Below are 17,806 nucleotides of genomic sequence, written 5' to 3' on the forward strand. Positions count from 1 at the left end.
GTGCCGGCTCGATTTTAAGTGAACGACGTGTTTTGGCTGCCATCTTTTAATTTTCGTGGCGCGAAATCTTAAATCTCCAAGTTTAAGTGACGTGCGATGTCGAATAGAAAGATGACTACTTGTGTCTTGTAGATTGTCAAAGCCAAAAAAGTGTTGCAATGCCAATGCTACAGAATTAAGGAATCTAAAAGTTTTACGACTTGGTCTATTGAAACCGGATAGCTGGGCGCATTAAACCTCAATACCCTTATGGTAGCCTGGTGTCAGCGTTATCTTAGCCGGAAATCACACATTTTGTGGCTACAACAAAACTGGGCTTGGTCTTGAAAAAGTTTAACCAATATAAACACAAGCTGCTCTGGAGTGAGAAGGGTGGTAATTTTCAAGTTGCAACCAATTTTCCCAGCTCAGGTATCAATTTACAAACAAAATAAATATAAATTTTAATATTGTTCTTATAATTAAAATATTAACAACTTTTTAGGTTCTTTTTTAATTTCGTTTGACAGTTTTACTGCATTAACAAGACAGATTTAAATGTTATCTTAAATTATGAAATTCAATTTTCAGAAGAAACACAATATGGCATCACACTTAGAGCGAACTCCTAGTGCTCCAAAAATTGCACCAAAACCAGGTGGAAAAATGAGTGTTAAATACCATTTCCTTTTAAGCCTTAGAATAGAATAAGATAAAAATCAAGCAGCCCCAAAATTCGCACCTAATTTGATAATGGTTCAAATATAACATTTTTCCAAATTTGTATTATATCTGGATATTATCGAACATTGTCAAAATTAGGCGTGTCTGCTGTGAATACCAGCCTCTAATAACACCTAATTTAGATGCAGCCAAATCCAACCAATTTTTTATCTTGTTTTCTTTTATAATACAGGAAAAATCAAGGTCGTGCGGGCCCTGTATGCTTACACAGCGCAAAGTGCCGATGAATTGACATTCCAAGAGGGTGACGTCCTCTACGTCTTTGACCAAATCACTGATCCTAACTGGTGGAAAGCAAAGTGTGGATCAAATATTGGGTTAATACCCAGCAACTATGGTAAGTTAAAATAAAATCCTGGAATAAGTGAAGGTTGAATTAACTAAATTTTAGTGGAAACATGCACTGAAGAAGTCCTTTATCCCCTGCACGACGCAGCTCGACGAGGAAATATTAGCTACCTGAAACAGTGTATTTCTGAAGGTGTCTCGGCAACAAGTCTCGACCACGCAGGCAACACAGCCCTGTTTTGGGCCTGCCACTCTGGACAAATCGAGTGCGTTCAGGAGCTTCTAAATCTCTCTGGCCAAGCCTTGGACGCACAGGTGTGTGTTCTACTTATTTGTATTTTTTCAGTTTACAAATTTTTGAAAACTAAAAAAATGATTTTAATTTTACAACAGAACCGGCTTGGGGACACTCCATTACACGCATCCGCATCACGAGGACACCTGGAGGTTGTCAACTTGCTTTTGGAGTCAGGAGCAGACGCCAGTGTAAGAAATTCAGACGAGCTTTTACCCCAGGATCTAGCCGCGTCATCTGCAATTAAATCGGCAATTCAGAGCAAACTTCTGTGCCGCCAGGGTTCAAAAACATCTTTTAACTACACTCCAGACGAATATGAGGATGAGGAAATATCTGACTGATAATAAATAATTCCATAACTGCGCATGCATTATTATTGGTTGCGCTTTAGCAAAATTGAAAATTGCTGATTAATTTATGAATAGATATAAATTTTTATAAGTGGTTATAAATTGGTTAATTAAATTACATGGAGTAAAATGTGCAATAAACTATTTGTACCATTATATTGCTAAAGATAAAATATTTTTGGAAAATAAGCTTTTGTGTGATATATTTTTTGTTTGGTGTGGAACCAAAATAGTTAATAATAATGATTAAGAGAGAAAATTTGTAAATAAAAAAGAAAATAGTGGAAGAGATCACTCCCAACTTTTATTTTCAGTACATCATTTAAAAATGGTTTTATTGTGCAAAATATGTTCCAACGATGTTCCAAGTAAAATTTAGCTTTTTTTTAAATATAATTTTATATCATTGTCCAAGAATTTTATGTGATTAAAACCAATTAAAATACACCAAAAAATAAAGTCCAGCAATTTTATTACAATTTTACGAAAAATAATGCAAAAATCAAATTATATTTTTAAATCATATGCTATAAATTTTGACATCGCATAATAAAATTTGTCTCTTAAATTTGAATTTGAGACGTTACCGTGCCATCTGTTGGCACATTTCTTAAATGGTGTGTGGGTCATAGCTGATCATATGTTCGCATGATCGGCCGGCAGCCTGGAGCGAGTGATTGTGATGCTCCACGGGAAAAACAAGCAAATTAGCAAACTCTAACTAATTTTCACAAAATTCTCTGTATATTAAGTAATGTTACATAGCTGAAGAAGCTATGTTGAGAATAATTGGCAATCGAATCGGGCTTCTCCTTGCACGTGAGTTGAACATGATTTTGATTTGAACACCTGCCTTTGTGGTAAATCTTTTTTAAATTTAACTACGAGGGAAAACTTTTATGTAATATGAAAATCAAACATTTCCCAAATTATCGTTAATCATGCACAGTTGAATTTCTAAGTTAAAAGGTAAATATTTTCCAGGAAGCTCAGCAAAAGCTGTTGTTGGGACGACTGCACCAGCGGAGCATATTTGTGCGTGCTCACCAATAGTAAACAAACAATGTAATGATATTTTGCGGACTTTTGTTAATAGAATAATTTTATATTAAAAACTACAATTGGGATTACAGACAGCAATGCGTCTTCAGTTTCGAGCAGACAACCACAAGCGTGGAAAATGCCTCCACCATCTCTGACAGACTTGCTTATCCCGATTTACCGAACGCCCGTTGTGCCCAAAAATTTGCCTGTCAGTGTGCCGTTAGTTCCCATTTCGACTCCCGGCACTGAGAAGGATGAAATTCAAGCTGCAAGACTTATTGTTATAAGGAGGCACAAGATGAAGAAACACAAGAGGAAGAAGTTGAGGAAAAGGATGAAATTTGAATGGGCAAAAGTAATGCGTGAGAATGTAAAAGTCCCACTTTTATTTACTTCTTTATACGTTTCAGCTCCGGTTCCGAAGAGAAACTAAGAAAGAGAAGGAGTTCCAAGATGGATTAATAAAAAAAGTAGATGAAGCTCATGAATTTGACGCCGAAAATTATGTTCAGGAGAAGCTTAGGAAACTCAAGTTGAGCGGAAAACTGTAGCTGTTGCGAAATTGTCGTGTGAATTAAAATAATTTACAGTAAGAAATGCGATCGTTGTCATATTTAAATCCAGAAACTAAATAACGTTATGATTTGTTGCATACAAACCCCCATTTTTAGGACAGTGTAACTGTTAGTTCACCGTCTGAACATTATCAATGTTCCAGAAGACCTTAAACGCTTTAGACTTAAAATAAATTAATTAAATGTTGAATTTAAAGTGCTCAAATCAATTCCAAATCACTTTTATCAATAAGTTTTTTCTTTTTTTTTTTTTTGCTTTCTTATCCCTGTCCGGGGATGGGGAAGGGCGCGCACTGTACTAGCACGAATGCTGAAACCCAATAACACCGCAAACAGATAACATGGGCGCACCAGGCCGCACAGGGACCCAACCCACTGAAGGGCCACTTAATCTTGCCAAAAAATGTTCATCTAACTCAAATGACTAATTTGTAGAATGATCTGGTAACGTAAGTAGTATTGGGTAAATCTGTATTGCAATAACATCACATTCTTAAATTAATTAGAAAACTGACTTTATGAATGATACACAGTTAAATGGTGATCGTTTATCCAAAACGAAGTTGGACTAATGTAGCCGCTGATAAAAATTGATAGATTACTTGCTTGTGAGAGCGCTTTCAAGCAAATCGTTGTACTCTGAATATAGCCTCTGCAAGCTCAGATTGGTGGCTACAACAATGAGAGTTTCTCGTAGAAGGTCGTGTTTTGACAATCCCTGTCGAAACATAAGGATCATTATCAGGCTCTTAGAGGATTATATCAAAGTATTCCTTACAAGAATTTTGTCGTCCCATGACTTGCTTGACACCGCTCGGGAATGGGCTGGGCCTAATAGCTCATCACATATCAACCGCAATCGGGTCTCCATTCCTGGACGTCAAGTGAATCAAATTATTAAAATTTACATAGCACCATTGCGCACTAAATTTGTAACATGTTTCAATAGTTAGGCATGAGTAAAATAACGTTGGGCGATATTATAAAAAAAGATTAGTAGTGTGGACAGTAAAAACTTGCCTTCATGGACCAAAAATCTAACAAGAGCTGATAGCCAGAGGTGGTAATCTCTGGGTGACTGCAACAATCTGCTGCATGCCATTTGCTGTTCCAAGAAGGTAAGAGTGCAGCTTGAGGCTGGACCAGAAGCAGTTGGCACTTTGGAACGGCTGCAAAAATTATATTAGGCAAAAATCGAGTAAAAATATTTTTCAATAGTCATACAAATGGCCTTTGCATGCCGCCTGCAAGGCAGTAAGAGGTGGAAGAGGCGAGGCGGAAACATTTCCAGACTGCGTTACAGCTGTTGCGTATAAAAGATGACTTGAGCTTTGCTGAACTGGGTCACGCCCGTCTCCAAGAAGTGTCCTAAAATGCAGATCGTTCAAAAGAGGATGTCTATTAATAGCAACAATAATCATACCAGTTTTTCAGTTCACTGCAGAAAAGGTATAATTTTCCTGAGGACAAAGTTAGCGCAGGACTTCCACTCTCCAATACTTGACAGCCAACCACGGACACTACAAAAATTTGTTTGTAGTACGAGTAAAAAAACAACATTAGGAACTTTGGATGTACCATTCTTGTCCAGCAGGTGAGCAACAGACTCATCAACAAGCACTGCTTTCCTGGCAGGAACGTCCCAAACACTCAACATCCCTTTCACTGTCAGCACAAACACATGTCCCCTGCTGACAATGAGTCTCGAAGGCCTGCTTGTCAGCTGCAACGGTGGAAGTGGTCTCCTGCCATACATGGTCTCAAACACTTGCAGGGTGCAGTCTTCGCAGCAAACGGCACAGAGGAAAGCGTTGCAACCAGCTGCCACAGCCTTGCTGCTAAGCACAGCTTCCCAATCACCTCTTGAATTTATAAAACACAACTTGTAAGTTAGAGGATTGACGATATATATATATATATAAAATTATATGTACCCTTTGGTGTTAACGCTTTTGTTGTTGAAGTAACACTTTACAAGGTTGAGCGGTCCGAATGGACTTGCTAAAGCTGCATTTTCTACTGTGAGAACTTTTCCTGGACACCCAGGAATCTGCAAACATGAATTGAAAGTATAAGTCTCTAAGTGAAAAATTTGAGCTGTTCAATAATTTGGTTTATTTCCAAGATTTTGCTCACCTGAACATTTAAAGTCTTATCAATGCTTAAAATGGGGAGTTTGAGCTCGTTTTCAGCCACAACAGTCACTTGCTTGGCTGGAGAATGCACTGCAGGCGTTTGAACTGGTTGGGCAGGCGCGGGAGTCGCTACTGATTTTTCAGTCTTCTCAAGGCGGTCCACCCTTTCTGAAAGAGGAGGCCTGCCCCTCCTTTTGCCTGTTTTGGTTTTCACATCAGGCACCTTTTCTTGCACAGGAATTGCTTGAGCTTTTTCCACCTTCTCCTCTGTTTTCTTTTCCTCTTTTTCTTTATCCTTGGGCTTTTCCTCGTGTTTTGGGGGTTCCTCTGACTTTGGTTGGCTAGACGAACTGAAACTATTTAGATGATGACGTCACGTTAACTATTTGAATTAATCACTTTGATTTGTCGATTTTAGAAGTCAGGGGAGCTGGCTGGTCCAAACTCTCAGCAGCCACACCATTGACTTTTTCGGGAGTCACGCTACTCTTCGGTGCAGTAACATTGGGTGGCGATTTGTCGACTTCCATTGAGCTGCTTATAAGTTCTTGCGACTGAGGTTTTGGATTGGCCGGCTTGCTCACGTTAGGTGCGATTATGTCCTCTCTTTTCTCGATGACTATTTTGCTCTTTGTCTCTGTTGAACTGCTAAACGTTGGCTGTGTAGATGAACTGAAGGGCTGTGGCGCTTCCCTAAAAAACACAAGTACAAAATCAGGTTGGCAAGAAAAAGCTGTGCCTTACCCATTATCAACAACAGTTGGGATGAACATTGGAGTGATTCTTCTTTTCCCGTCAGACGTTCGAGTTTCAATTTGCTTACTCGGACCTCGCATTGTAGTAGCAGTTAAGTTGGGCTTGCTTACAGAGTTAACTTTGGTAGGTGTTGAATTTAGTTGTTTTCTCTGCGCTTCTCTTACTGCCAGAAGTTCTGGAGTCTCAACTATTGTATTTGAAGTAAGCGAGTTTGGCACTGTTAAAGACTTTCCATATATCCGCTCATGAAGTGCTTTCTGAAATTTAAATTTGTATTAACTGTCACATCAGAATAAATAAATAAATAACAAATCGAGTGAAGGAAGTGGGTGCATTCTTGTTGATTGATGGAAAAATTAAATGAATATTTTAACCAAATAATTTAAATATTTAAAATACTTTTTCACTCGCGCTGAGGGCTTTTCCAATTTCTGTTTCCTCAAATTCGACGCACGCCACAGTCCCGTCCCAGGAACAAGCCATGAGAATGTGGCCACTGGTGCACCAGGTCAGGTCAAGAACAGAATCATTGAAAAGGTCTTTTATGATAACCAATGGTCTTTTCAGGGCCGTCAACCAGACTGAAATAGACCGGTCTCGGGAGCCAATAGCGCAGCAACAATATTGCTGGGGCTTGTTGGAGTGCGGCAGTGACTTGAGCATGATGTTGTTGTTGAACCTCTGTGAAAATTTAATACATTAACATATTGGCCAGTTTCCCTAGCAAACAAAGTACTAACAACAGAAGTTATGGCTTTCCGGTGTCCGACAAAATCTTTGTCAGTGACCCAACCTTCTCGCTCAATGATTTGTGCTGTTGGACCGCCACCATTCATTGCATGGGCAGACACCAGGTATTGCCCGTCAGGACTCCAGCCCATGCGAAGAACATGCGTTGTTCCTCCACACTAAATTTATAAAAAAATTAGAATTTGTGATGTCCTATCCTCTTTTATTGTACCTCTTTAAAAGGCTCTGTAATGGACGTTTCCTGCTTCCAGTCGTTTGTCCGCCATATTTTAAGTGTCTTATCATCTGACTGAGATGCGAGAAACTTTCCAATGGGGTCCCAAACAACTCCTTTTACCAAGCCACTGTGTGCCCTTAAAACTGTCACAACCTCTGGAACAGGAAACAATAATTTTAAGTTGCACTTATCGTTCTTGTGTATTAACTAGTTACCAGGGAAATTGAGCGCGTTCCAAATTATGACAGAATTGTCAACGCTACAAGAAGCAAGCCATGCGTCGTGCGGGGCCCAAGCCAAGTCTAATACATCCCCTGAGTGGGATCTGAGGGTGGCGACACACCGCCATGACTCAGCGGTAGAGATTCCTCCAAATACCGTGCCGCCAGAACCAGAATGCTGCCAGATCAGTATCGTTTTATCGTCTCCACAAGAGGCAAGATACCGGCCAGAAACGCTCCACCGGACACAATTAACACAGGCTGAAAATTAATTTTTTCTTTAAGGTACATCGATAAATCAGACAATTATATATATGTTTGTATCGGATCAAATAATTAAATACTATACCCAAGTGGTTGTCCATTTGGCACAAAAGTTTTGGAACGTTTTCGTCTTTCTCAACCTCTGCTGAAAGGACTGGGGCCATATTCCAGATAACAACACGACCGCAATCATCACCTAAATTAGTAAGTGTTTGCTAGGAAATTAAAGCAATTTTCCAAAAAAATAAGCAAACCTTGTCCTCCTGTTGCAAAACGAGACCCATCTGGATGAATGTCCACAGAGAAGATGGGACGCCCTGGAAATCAACAAGAAATCAGCATCAAAACAAACCGGGTGCACGCGTATTTATAACAAGTTGAGGCAGGTTATTCGAAAAGCAAGACTGGTAAATACCCTCGTGGGTGACCCATGCCGGCTTCAGCAACTTCATCTTGCAAAGAGATGCGTCCAAAGTGGTGGTTCCGTTCGGACGCCGCTGGACACTTCACTGACTTCACAAGGACCGGCAGTGGCAGTGCCCTCCCTCCTGACCAGTGCTTCCCTCACTGTCAAGCTCAGCAATCCCGTTTGATTCCCGCAGTTAAACTCTAGGCAGCGCGTCTCATTTCTGCGTCAGCTGCGGTCGCGCCTTCATTTGTTTTTTATAAGATGGCAGAGTAAATGGAACAATCTGCCACCGGGCAAGCTTATTTTGCATCGATTTTATGGCCCACCGCACGAAAATTTTCGGCCAGCAACGCAGTGAGAGGTCGGCCTGTTAGTTGGACACGCGTTCTGCTCATTTCCGTAAGTCGGGCCGACGGTTCGGCCACGTTGCCTTTGTTTATTTACTGGCCCAGCGCCTTTTGTAGTACCACGTCAGACCGCCTTATGCATGCACGGACTGCTGGCTTTGGGCAACGAAATATACATTAACGACAAGTATATGTAGGGCGTGCGGGTCAAGTGGTGCCCTGTTGTCCTTGAAGGGAAGGGTTTCATTTGCCGCGCCAGCTCTGTGCTGTTAGCTATGCCGGGTAGAATTTTTTCGATCGCTTCGGAATAGACACAACCAAGTGGGTTTGGCCGAAAATTAATGTCATATTTCTGGCCCTTTCCAAATAATTTATATTTCGTAAAAATTGTATTTGAAATATTCAGTGTTCCTTTAAGCTACAATTTTCGAGTGTCTCTTTTTCAGTTTATTTATCGTGTTATTCTTTGATAAGTTTATTTTTAAATGTTGAACAAAATAACTTTTAGGGATTTGCCGCTTCTCCAGCGATTTAATTTATAACATCTTATAACAACTTGTTTATAATCTGCAGGAAAATAACGGCTTGAGAGAATGCCATGACAGAGCCGGACCGACACTTGGGTGCCGACGACAGTGGCTCAAGTGCTGAGGAGGCAGCAGGCGGTTCAGGCACCGGACTGGAGGAGGAAAGCGAGCGGCAGTCGTCGCCAGGCGGCCATAAGGCCGGCGACGACGCAGCCGGCAACCACAGCGGCACGGATGGCGGCTCGATGACCAACGGAGCCGGCAACGGTGGCACCGGCAACAACAAGATGTTCGAGTGCGACGTGTGCAACATGAAGTTCTCAAATGGAGCGAACATGCGGCGGCACAAGATGCGACACACTGGGGTCAAGCCTTACGAGTGCCGCGTGTGCCAGAAGCGCTTCTTCCGCAAGGACCACCTGATGGAGCACTTCACGACGCACACCAAGTCGCTGCCGTACCACTGTCCCATCTGCAACAAGGGCTTCCAGCGGCAGATCGCCATGCGGGCCCACTTCCAGAACGAGCACGTTGGCCACAACGACGTGGTCAAGACATGCCCTCTCTGCACCTACAGGGCCACCTCCATGAAGAGTCTCAGGGTGCACTTCTTCAACCGGCACGGCATCGACCTGGACAACCCGGCCACGCCACCCGGCCTCACCAATCCAGGGCTGCGCTTTGATTCGGGTGACGTGGACCGCTCGCAGGACTCCACGTCGCCCCTGCAGATGATTCCACCGCACTTCCTTGCACCGCATGTCGAGATTTCCATGGCACCCGCAGGTAAAGGATTTTTTCTTACAATGTTATATATGTCATTTGAATAATTCTTGTGTGAGGAATTTTCCCTTGGCTGTCACTACTTAAGTGAAAACAAACTTGTGAAATCCTAGAACATAAGAGCCCAAGCAATAGTATGTTCAGTGGAATTTTTTGCCATTAAAGGCTCTAAAGTTGTTTCGTAATGACAAAGGTTTGTGACACGTTATTCCATAAGCAGAGATGCTAGTAATATCGTGAAGTAAAAAACAATTTGTTTAGCCAGTGATTGGGAAGCATGAATATACATTTTCTAAATTTTGAAATCAATTAACAACCAGGCAGAATAGATTTTAATTCTATTGGAAAATCAGTAGCAATAATTGCTAAGCAACAAAAATAATGTATTTGAAAGAAAAAATAATTCCTTATTGGGGGGATTAGATTTTCTGTTCTGTACATTGGCTGTTTCTGCCTCCCAGACGGCATCAGCAGTACTTCATCATTTTCTTTACGATTGATTAACTCTGGGCAACTCATAGGAGTAGCTATTATTGTAAATTCATTCTGGGAAAAATTGTTACTGTCAATCCAAAAATTTTCTTTTCTTACATGCCCTAAAGCTGACTTAACTGATGATTGATCAGGAAGATTTTAGTATGAACTTGTTTATTTACATCAATAATTGTTTCGTTTATTCCTGTTTTTTTTTTAATCTTCTAATGCAATGAAAGAATGAAAGCGCTCTCTTGCCAAAAGCATGCTGTTCAACAAAACCAACCACACAATGGAAGCACGCCGAAAGGTTGTTTTACTGTTTTGGTTATGGCTTGGTAGTTTTGAATGTTTTGACATTGGAAGGACAAATGGCGCAACCCGTTCGACCGGTATTTAAACCTCTTGCACGAGTCGCACGTGTTCTGAGAATTTCAAACACTTGTCGCGTCATACTTTCATTTGCGTGCCAAAACCAGATGAATTAAAAAGTCGCTCATTGCTTGATTTTTTCCAGCGCCTGTTGTTTATATAATAAATAATTTAAAATTATCAAAACTGGTTTACAAAATGATACGCGATGCAGTGGAATCGGTTCAGGGCATGATTTTTATTCTGGAATGGGAATTCCAGTAGATAATAATTCCAAATGTATTTTCAAAATCCCATTGGGTTGGGGAAATTTTTGTGTCAGTGTCAGATTCTAGTTGAAAATTCATCAATGATTGTGTAAATTTAAAAAGCATCAGTAGACGATCGATACTTTTGACGTATTGCATCTGCAGCATTTTTTAAGTGAAATTCTTTCGTCTAGTTATCTCAAAGGTTTTTATTTCACTTTATACTAGATGTTTTGAAATACTTCTCATGTTCATGAAATGCCAAACACCCAATTTTTGACTGGCAATTTTTTCTACCTCAAATTTCAGCATTATGTGACACATACAATTGAGCATAAAATTTTCATATTCGGTTGATTTCAAGTCTCATGATATTTATTTTGTGAAGAGCAGAGAAGCCTATAGGTAGAGTTCCCGAAAGCGATCAAGTATTATTTTGAAGCTGATAACGCGAGCTTTCAGGCCAGATTAACGCCTACTGACGGGTCCATCTATTGCCTCGCCCCTTTACAAAGGGGGTTTTCCCTAAACCAGGCTGTAAAATACGCCCCAAAATTTCGATATCGTTTCGGCCGATTTCGGTATCGTTTTCTCAAGAAGCGTCTGATATTTTTTGCCAGAACTGTTACCCGCTTCTTCTCACTTTGCCGCCTTCTGACAAAGTCAGTTTATATGATATGATCAATATTAAAAATAAATTGTAATGAAATGTTCATATCTTAAACAAATCATGAATTATTTTTCTTCATTGGTGCACTGAAACGTTAAAATATTTTACTGCGCAGGTGGCTCGTCATTCCACAGTTCTGGGGGCAGCTTCTCTCCGCCGGCGGACCTGAGCCAGCAGCGGCCGGGCTCGACCAATGGCACTGCCAACTCGCCGTCCGCCTCGCCGCAGTCGTCCAACTCGAACACTCCGTCCAGCACAGCGCAGCAGGCGGCGTCGGCAGAGCTTGCGCCGCCCTCCATCTCCCTGATCCCCATCAAGCAGGAGCCTAAGGATGACTCTGGGGGCGGCGGCGGTGGGGGCGGCTCCACCACCACCCCCGAGAGGCAGTCGTTGGATAGCAACGGTCAGCCGCTTCAAGAGAGTGCGCTATCCCTGATCAAGGTGTCGCCGCTGAAGTCGCTGTTGCGCGACGATGCGTCGTCAGCGCCGCGGCGGGGGCGGGCCTCCGCCCTGGCACAGTGCTTGGAGCAGCCCCCAAGGGGTGGCATGCCCGGCGGCGGCTGCTGCCAATGTGTTCATTGTGGAATTGTGTTTCCTGATCAGACCCTATACTTCCTGCACAAGGGCTGCCACTCCGACAGTAACCCATGGAAATGTAATATCTGTGGTGAGCAATGCTCAAACATCTACGATTTTAACTCACATTTGCTCAGCAAGACGCACCAATGACTTGTCACTCGTAGCTGAAACTCTCACGAGGCAGCTTGCGAAGTCTAGATTCTGTTGTTTAACGTATGATTTCGGATGTCATCATACCTTGTTGTTGTTTTTCGTCAGAAACGCTTTTGAAATTCAATTTTTGTTTGAGACTTGTTAACTTTTAAATTGGCTCATTCGATTCTATATTGTTATTATTATTTTGCCTCACGCATTTTGAATAATTCGCTGATCGCAGTGCTGCCTCCTGGTTAGGGGAAATTAATATTCAAATTTTAGCATTCCTTCTCTGCATATTACCATTTGTGACCAATGAAGGGCTCTGGTGTTAATATAACAAAAGGGACTGACTGAAATATTACAAACTAGGCGTCGCTCGGTGTTAAGAAGGCCCCTAAAGTACGACAAGAGTTGAGAATGAAATCGCTTTCATAAAGTAGATATTTGCATGACAAAACTTCCAGTGCCTCACTGATAACGGTTATATATGAAATACAAGTACGTACGTTTATTGTTTTAGCTTAAAAATAAAGGAGCAAGAGGTAGCAAACTATAGGAACAGAGAGGACATGTATGTGGATTCATCCATGTAATTAAAATTACTACCACTGCACCATAGGTGAATTTAAGCAGAGTTATATTAACTACGATGCATACAATGAATATTTATGTAGGTACTTTCCGATTAATTAATTATACTGCATATTTATATCATATCAGCAAGGAAAAGTGTTAATCCAAAAGGTGTACAGTGACACATTCTTCTACTACGGTTAGAGATACACTTGAATATAACGTTAAAAACGCTGAACACAAACTTCGGCCGAGCTATAGCGAAAGAAAACAAAAATGCAGCCGTATTCGTTGACGATGACATAGTATATTTTATGACTTATTCTTACAGTCGGTTCAGGATTTAGAATCATACTTCAAAAGTAAAGTTGAACAAACCAACCAACCAACAAACAAAATAATGCTTCACGAAATATTGCAAATCACACTCACATGGAAATTTAACTCGATCACTATCTATCGAATCATAGCCAATCGCGCGCTTTCAGATCCAATCTTTTTAACTCGCTATGCTAACTCTAGTCTAATTATATTCTAAAGAAGTAATCACAGTTATACCTAGAGTAGCCAGAAACGTGGCTTTGCCTGACCGAAAAAGAAGTGGCAAGGTAGTAGCGATGGTGTTGCGTCGGTTCAGGAGGCGAGAAGCTGTAGCAGTGTATCTCTTAAAGTCAGTATTAAAAAGTGCACCTTTAAAGTAACGAGGGGTGGGTTAGCATGCAGCGTCAGCCTTCTTTTCGTTTTCTATAACGAGAGGGAGACTTGTGCCCTGCATATTTCCGTTGATTGCTGCGGATTTGTGCAAAGGAAAATGCCATATTGACAAACTGTAGAGAGAGAGATATAGAGAATCATCACTGAACTTTGTGATTCACTGACGTAGAAATCGAACGACTTAATTTTTAGGCAACTTGATCAGTTGAAGATTCAGAAATTGTCACCCGGTTGTGATGTGCAAGTTAAAAAGAGATATATATTCGAAGGAAATTTACATGTTTTGTCTTATAACTGAATGAGCGATTTTTGTGCGGCTGGCTTGCAGATTGTTATTTTTGTTATTTATATATATACCATGAAAAATTGTTGTTGCGAATTAGTCCTTTGTGTTATCGACTTTGGCCTGAATATTGATCATATTGATCGGGCGTTTTCCCGACCCGCTGAACCCGTCTTTTGGCAGACAATGGCAGCCAACTGAATTCATTTCTTTTCTGTTCAAGACTGAAATTTATTTCTTTCGCCTCTTCCTGCTGTTCTAATTGTAATATTTTTGTTTTTGGGATCAACGGGTCTCCAAAATTGTTGACGTAGGAATTGTTAAAGAAGCTGGTATTTAATGGAGCTGGTCTTTCACAGCTAAATTTTCGCTAGAAGTGTTATTTAGGCATTCAAATACTCGATTCCGAACACATGAAAAGGGGTGGAACTTGATACATGTAATTTAGCATGCAAAGGCTTCGACCACAGCACTGTCCATTCACATTCCCCTTTTGCGGTAGTCTCGAAATATTCCATTTACATAAACGCGATTTCATCAGAGTAACGCTTAGCTGTAAAAGAGAGGAGACGAGATGTTGGAATTTGTAATCACACCACATTTCTTTTATTCCAGTCGCTCCACGTTTTCTCAAAATTTCAAAGAGACGTGGTGGGAGAAATTTAAACGCGTCTCTTTTTTATTGTGGAATTACCAATTTTATGGAAATGCGACTGGTGAGCAAAGCGTCATTGACAGTTTCTTTTCATTATTGTTCCTATTTGAAATTTGTGCCCGGAAGGAAAAACTTTGACTTCCGCACATTGATAGAGAAAACGAATCATTCAAACAAACACATAAAACACTGCACCTCTCCGAGCGTCGTGGACACACATACTAAAATGAGATGTAGAAATTAATTTGTTGATTAATTATAATATTATGTACATTGCAAGAATGTAATTATTATCCTTTATGAATTAATAATCAATGGAAACACACACACACACACACACTCTGAATTAATTGAAAAGACCAAAAACTGTTGAAACGAATCTATTACTCTATAGCTTAATTACTATCGAATTAAAGGTAATCGCGTTACTAGGTATATGATTATTACAAGTTTATGGATTATAAAAAAGTGAAACGGGCATCAAATTAATATTCTATATTTTAGAATACAAGGTTGTAGGTATATAATTATCAAAATTGTTACAAAAACAGAACCTTTGTGCGACCATACTAACTGCTGCTGGCATTGGTTTCCATGGAGAATTGGCTCTTCTATGTGATCGATTTAAAAAATAAGCAAAACCGCAAAACAATTCAAATGTGCATGATTAATTATGTCTTGTTGGTCAGTTAGTACCAAGTGCAAAGATGTGCCTTCTCGTCATACAAGCTGTAATAAAATTATATTTATTGAGCTTAGACTGCTGCGCATTTTTTCTGCTGAAAATACCACACTTCCATTATGTATTTTGATCGGAATTCCCCATCTAATTTTTAAATGGATTTTTTACCTATATTGAACACATTTTTTATCTTATTTTTCATTGTTGGTTAGAAGGGGACAGTTGCATTTTGAACACTCAGGTGGAATACAATATCTCGCAGTTCAGATCACCTTGACTTGATTGGGCTTATTGAAAATTAAACTCAATCCTCTGTTTTCGTTCTGTTTTATTCATTTCAGCTCACAAAAACAGATCAAGCAGGAGAGAATAACGTGATTTTTAATCAAATGAGGGGAAAATTAGCAAAACAAAACTCGAGGATAAGCAGAATTTAAGCCAAGTTGAATTCTTTGAGGGCGTTCTGCATGATGGTATCTTTGACAGCGCAGAACACAAGCTTGATGTTCTCAGTATCTGCAAATTTAGAATTAACAAAAAATTCAAGGAAAGCTAGAAAGTGTTACCTGTGGCCGTTGTAAAGTGAGAGTAGCAAGTTCTCTCAGGGTCAGGATTCTCAGCCAAATATTTCTTCAAGATGTAGTTCTTGGCGGAAATGTCGTCCTGCTTCGGCCCTGAAATACGGTAATGGTAAGTGAACCTTTGACCGAAATATTCTCAGATCTTACCATCAAAGTCAGGGAAGTAATCAATCAAATGGGAATACATAATCTTCTCTTCCAACAAATCCTTCTTGTTCATGAAGAGAATGATCGACGAGTTGTTAAACCAAGGATAAGTAATAATGGTTCGGAACAGAGCTAAGGACTCGTTCATACGATTCTGAAAAAAGAAATGTGAAAGTAAAAGTGGAAAATGTATCTTTTTTATGTACCTCATTGTCGGATTCGAACAAGATCATGTCGTATTCACTGAGCACGGCCAAGAAAATGATTGAGGTCACGTTCTCGAAACAGTGAATCCATTTTCTTCTTTCAGATCGCTGGCCGCCGACGTCTACCATTCTAATTATCGAAAATATTTTTATTTGAACTAACATATTTTATGGATTTACCGGAAGATGATGGAGTCCAAATCGAATGGGTACTCGATAATTCCAGTGGTAGGCTGACGAGCACGCAAAATATCCTGCTCGGTTGGCAGATAGTCGGGGGCTTTGATTCTTTCTAGATCAGACATGTAGCTGTTGACAGCAAATATTTTGTAGAATAACATATTATAGGAATCAGGCTTTGAACTCACTATAAGGCTGAATCCGTCAACTGATATTCACGACGTCTGTTGTAAGCCTCCTGGATGCCAGTGTCTTTCCACAGCTCTTCAATGTGGTTAGAGTAAGGAGCCTCGAAGGAGGTGACCGTTTCAAAGTCCTCTTCCATGATTTCGTCAGCTTTTGCCTGCGAGAGTGGGCAATTTACAAAAATATTAACTAATTTAGTTTTATAGCATCGAAAGTATCCACAAAAATTCAGAAATCAATCTTTTAATGCTTCCACATTAAAGATGAGAATAATATATGGAAGTTCAAAATTCTTCGGTTTACGAACCTGGCTAGCAGGGTCTCCGTATTCGATACTGAGCATGCCCATGGCTTTGATCATGGATTGCATGGCCATGAAGACGTTCTGGTAGATCAGCTTGGTGAAGCTTTTCTTGTCTTCGTCCGAGTAACCGGAACCGTGGATAATTCTCATCTGCTTGATGAAGGTCGACTTTCCGGACTCACCGCATCCGAGAAGCAGCAGTTTGAGTTCCCTCCTCGCATTCCTCTTGTCATTTTTCAGCTGCTTCTCAATTTCCGCGTTTATTCTCTTCTGCTCCTTAGCTTCTTCGGACAGACAGCACGCCATTGTGTCTTTTGGATTTTTTCAACAGACACCCGGAACTTCAGATGCTGAAATTACTCCTGAAAAAGAGATATGATTGAAGCGTGAATTGAACGAGAAGCGCCTGCTTTATTCAAAAGTAGGCAACCCCCGCGACATATGTGACAGTCTGCGCTGCATAACTTCAGCATCCAGCAGGCGTTAGCCTGTTAATTAGCTGTTTTGCGGCTCATTATCCATCACCCCCATATTAAAAAAGGAAAACGCACTTTCTAAACTTTTTAGATAAAATTTTAAGATTTTTATTTAAAGGATTTTAACACCAAGATGTATGCTAATGGTAAAATATAATTTACAATTCTTTCATTCTGGGATTTCCGGTTTGTGAAAGGTGAAATAAAAATTTAAATTTGTCAACTCACTCGTTGGCAAGTTCCAGACTTGATGAGAGTTGAAAGGCACTTTCGGTCACTGCGTCCTCAGCTTGCAGGCTGGTCGGGGGAAAGGTTCGGTGAGAGCCAGTGCAACGTTGGCACTGAGCACCGAGGAAGACCGCACTCCGTCCGTCTGCAACTCAATTAGAAAGCACCCCACCTGTGACAGATTAAGGGCGGTTGTAATGGGATCGTGCACCCGCTGCAATTCCTACGGCTTCCAGTGAAAGCCTGCATAGCCTTGCAACACGTGAATTTTTGGCACAATAAATTTCCCCTCATCGTCCCTCACTCTGTTCCCAAGGCTGATTTTTTTTCAAGTTGTGTGTTGTACTTATTCGGATTACGGGATAACCATCACTAAGCTGGTTTAAGTAAACAAGCTTTTTCAACCTAAAAAACATGTTCAAA

General features: G+C 40.5%; 5 protein-coding genes across 8 annotated transcripts; 3 read left to right on the forward strand and 2 right to left on the reverse strand.

Moving 5' to 3' along the window:
* Positions 1 to 86: 86 nt before the first annotated feature.
* LOC135937855 (osteoclast-stimulating factor 1-like) lies at positions 87 to 1,953 on the forward strand. The gene is made up of 5 exons (XM_065481159.1): positions 87 to 411; positions 571 to 637; positions 896 to 1,060; positions 1,115 to 1,326; positions 1,405 to 1,953. The coding sequence occupies exons 2-5, from the start codon at positions 583 to 585 to the stop codon at positions 1,648 to 1,650; spliced, it is 678 nt and encodes a 225-aa protein (XP_065337231.1). The 5' UTR covers positions 87 to 411; positions 571 to 582; the 3' UTR covers positions 1,651 to 1,953.
* A 341-nt stretch (positions 1,954 to 2,294) lies between these two features.
* Positions 2,295 to 3,300, forward strand: LOC135937856 (uncharacterized). The gene is made up of 4 exons (XM_065481160.1): positions 2,295 to 2,478; positions 2,644 to 2,724; positions 2,793 to 3,058; positions 3,114 to 3,300. Exons 1-4 carry the CDS (start codon positions 2,436 to 2,438, stop codon positions 3,252 to 3,254), a joined length of 531 nt encoding a protein of 176 aa, XP_065337232.1. The 5' UTR covers positions 2,295 to 2,435; the 3' UTR covers positions 3,255 to 3,300.
* A 468-nt stretch (positions 3,301 to 3,768) lies between these two features.
* Positions 3,769 to 8,214, reverse strand: LOC135937852 (protein HIRA). 3 transcript variants are annotated; one of them, XM_065481153.1, is made up of 17 exons: positions 8,037 to 8,214; positions 7,876 to 7,938; positions 7,707 to 7,817; positions 7,352 to 7,618; positions 7,131 to 7,291; positions 6,910 to 7,077; positions 6,569 to 6,850; positions 6,158 to 6,426; positions 5,813 to 6,106; positions 5,415 to 5,754; positions 5,213 to 5,328; positions 4,857 to 5,140; positions 4,702 to 4,798; positions 4,503 to 4,646; positions 4,299 to 4,447; positions 4,057 to 4,151; positions 3,769 to 3,996 (listed from the first exon to the last, which is right to left on the reverse strand). In XM_065481153.1, the coding sequence occupies exons 1-17, from the start codon at positions 8,071 to 8,073 to the stop codon at positions 3,877 to 3,879; spliced, it is 2,997 nt and encodes a 998-aa protein (XP_065337225.1). In that variant the 5' UTR covers positions 8,074 to 8,214; the 3' UTR covers positions 3,769 to 3,876. The 3 variants fall into 3 exon arrangements, with proteins under 3 accessions (XP_065337225.1, XP_065337224.1, XP_065337223.1); XM_065481152.1 differs by having other exon boundaries at positions 5,415 to 5,763; XM_065481151.1 differs by having other exon boundaries at positions 5,415 to 5,769.
* Positions 8,215 to 8,272: 58 nt separating this feature from the next.
* Positions 8,273 to 15,153, forward strand: LOC135937854 (zinc finger protein ztf-16). Of its 2 annotated transcripts, none has more exons than XM_065481157.1 (3): positions 8,273 to 8,429; positions 8,951 to 9,690; positions 11,567 to 15,153. In XM_065481157.1, exons 2-3 carry the CDS (start codon positions 8,976 to 8,978, stop codon positions 12,178 to 12,180), a joined length of 1,329 nt encoding a protein of 442 aa, XP_065337229.1. In that variant the 5' UTR covers positions 8,273 to 8,429; positions 8,951 to 8,975; the 3' UTR covers positions 12,181 to 15,153. The 2 variants fall into 2 exon arrangements, with proteins under 2 accessions (XP_065337229.1, XP_065337230.1); XM_065481158.1 differs by lacking the exon at positions 8,273 to 8,429 and adding an exon at positions 8,567 to 8,698.
* Positions 15,154 to 15,386: 233 nt separating this feature from the next.
* On the reverse strand, positions 15,387 to 17,527 carry LOC135936893 (G protein alpha q subunit-like). Its single transcript, XM_065479900.1, has 8 exons — positions 17,384 to 17,527; positions 16,683 to 17,041; positions 16,378 to 16,532; positions 16,190 to 16,318; positions 16,010 to 16,139; positions 15,804 to 15,957; positions 15,642 to 15,749; positions 15,387 to 15,591 (listed from the first exon to the last, which is right to left on the reverse strand). The coding sequence occupies exons 2-8, from the start codon at positions 16,983 to 16,985 to the stop codon at positions 15,509 to 15,511; spliced, it is 1,062 nt and encodes a 353-aa protein (XP_065335972.1). The 5' UTR covers positions 16,986 to 17,041; positions 17,384 to 17,527; the 3' UTR covers positions 15,387 to 15,508.
* Between the last annotated feature and the right edge of the window lie 279 nt (positions 17,528 to 17,806).

The sequence above is a fragment of the Cloeon dipterum genome, chromosome 2 (genome assembly GCF_949628265.1).
Source record: "Cloeon dipterum chromosome 2, ieCloDipt1.1, whole genome shotgun sequence".
Lineage (NCBI taxonomy): Eukaryota > Metazoa > Arthropoda > Insecta > Ephemeroptera > Baetidae > Cloeon > Cloeon dipterum.

Bases quoted from the DNA above. Each gene is read 5' to 3' on its own strand.
- LOC135937855 (XM_065481159.1), top strand. From the start codon at position 583: ATGGCATCACACTTAGAGCGAACTCCTAGTGCTCCAAAAATTGCACCA. The intron at 638-895 runs GTGGAAAAATGA...TTTATAATACAG, and splicing joins AAAAATTGCACCAAAACCAG to GAAAAATCAAGGTCGTGCGG. The intron at 1,061-1,114 runs GTAAGTTAAAAT...ACTAAATTTTAG, and splicing joins GTTAATACCCAGCAACTATG to TGGAAACATGCACTGAAGAA.
- LOC135937856 (XM_065481160.1), top strand. From the start codon at position 2,436: ATGTTGAGAATAATTGGCAATCGAATCGGGCTTCTCCTTGCAC. The intron at 2,725-2,792 runs GTAATGATATTT...TTGGGATTACAG, and splicing joins ACCAATAGTAAACAAACAAT to ACAGCAATGCGTCTTCAGTT. The intron at 3,059-3,113 runs GTAATGCGTGAG...TATACGTTTCAG, and splicing joins TGAAATTTGAATGGGCAAAA to CTCCGGTTCCGAAGAGAAAC.
- LOC135937852 (XM_065481151.1), bottom strand. From the start codon at position 8,073: ATGAAGTTGCTGAAGCCGGCATGGGTCACCCACGAGG. The intron at 4,799-4,856 runs GTACATCCAAAG...AAATTTTTGTAG, and splicing joins TCACCTGCTGGACAAGAATG to TGTCCGTGGTTGGCTGTCAA. The intron at 4,152-4,298 runs GCAAGTTTTTAC...CTTGACGTCCAG, and splicing joins TAGATTTTTGGTCCATGAAG to GAATGGAGACCCGATTGCGG.
- LOC135937854 (XM_065481157.1), top strand. From the start codon at position 8,976: ATGACAGAGCCGGACCGACACTTGGGTGCCGACGACAGTGGCTCAAGT. The intron at 9,691-11,566 runs GTAAAGGATTTT...TTTACTGCGCAG, and splicing joins GATTTCCATGGCACCCGCAG to GTGGCTCGTCATTCCACAGT.
- LOC135936893 (XM_065479900.1), bottom strand. From the start codon at position 16,985: ATGGCGTGCTGTCTGTCCGAAGAAGCTAAGGAGCAGAAGAGAATAAAC. The intron at 16,319-16,377 runs GTGAGTTCAAAG...TGCTGTCAACAG, and splicing joins TTGACGGATTCAGCCTTATA to CTACATGTCTGATCTAGAAA. The intron at 15,958-16,009 runs GTACATAAAAAA...TTCTTTTTTCAG, and splicing joins TGTTCGAATCCGACAATGAG to AATCGTATGAACGAGTCCTT.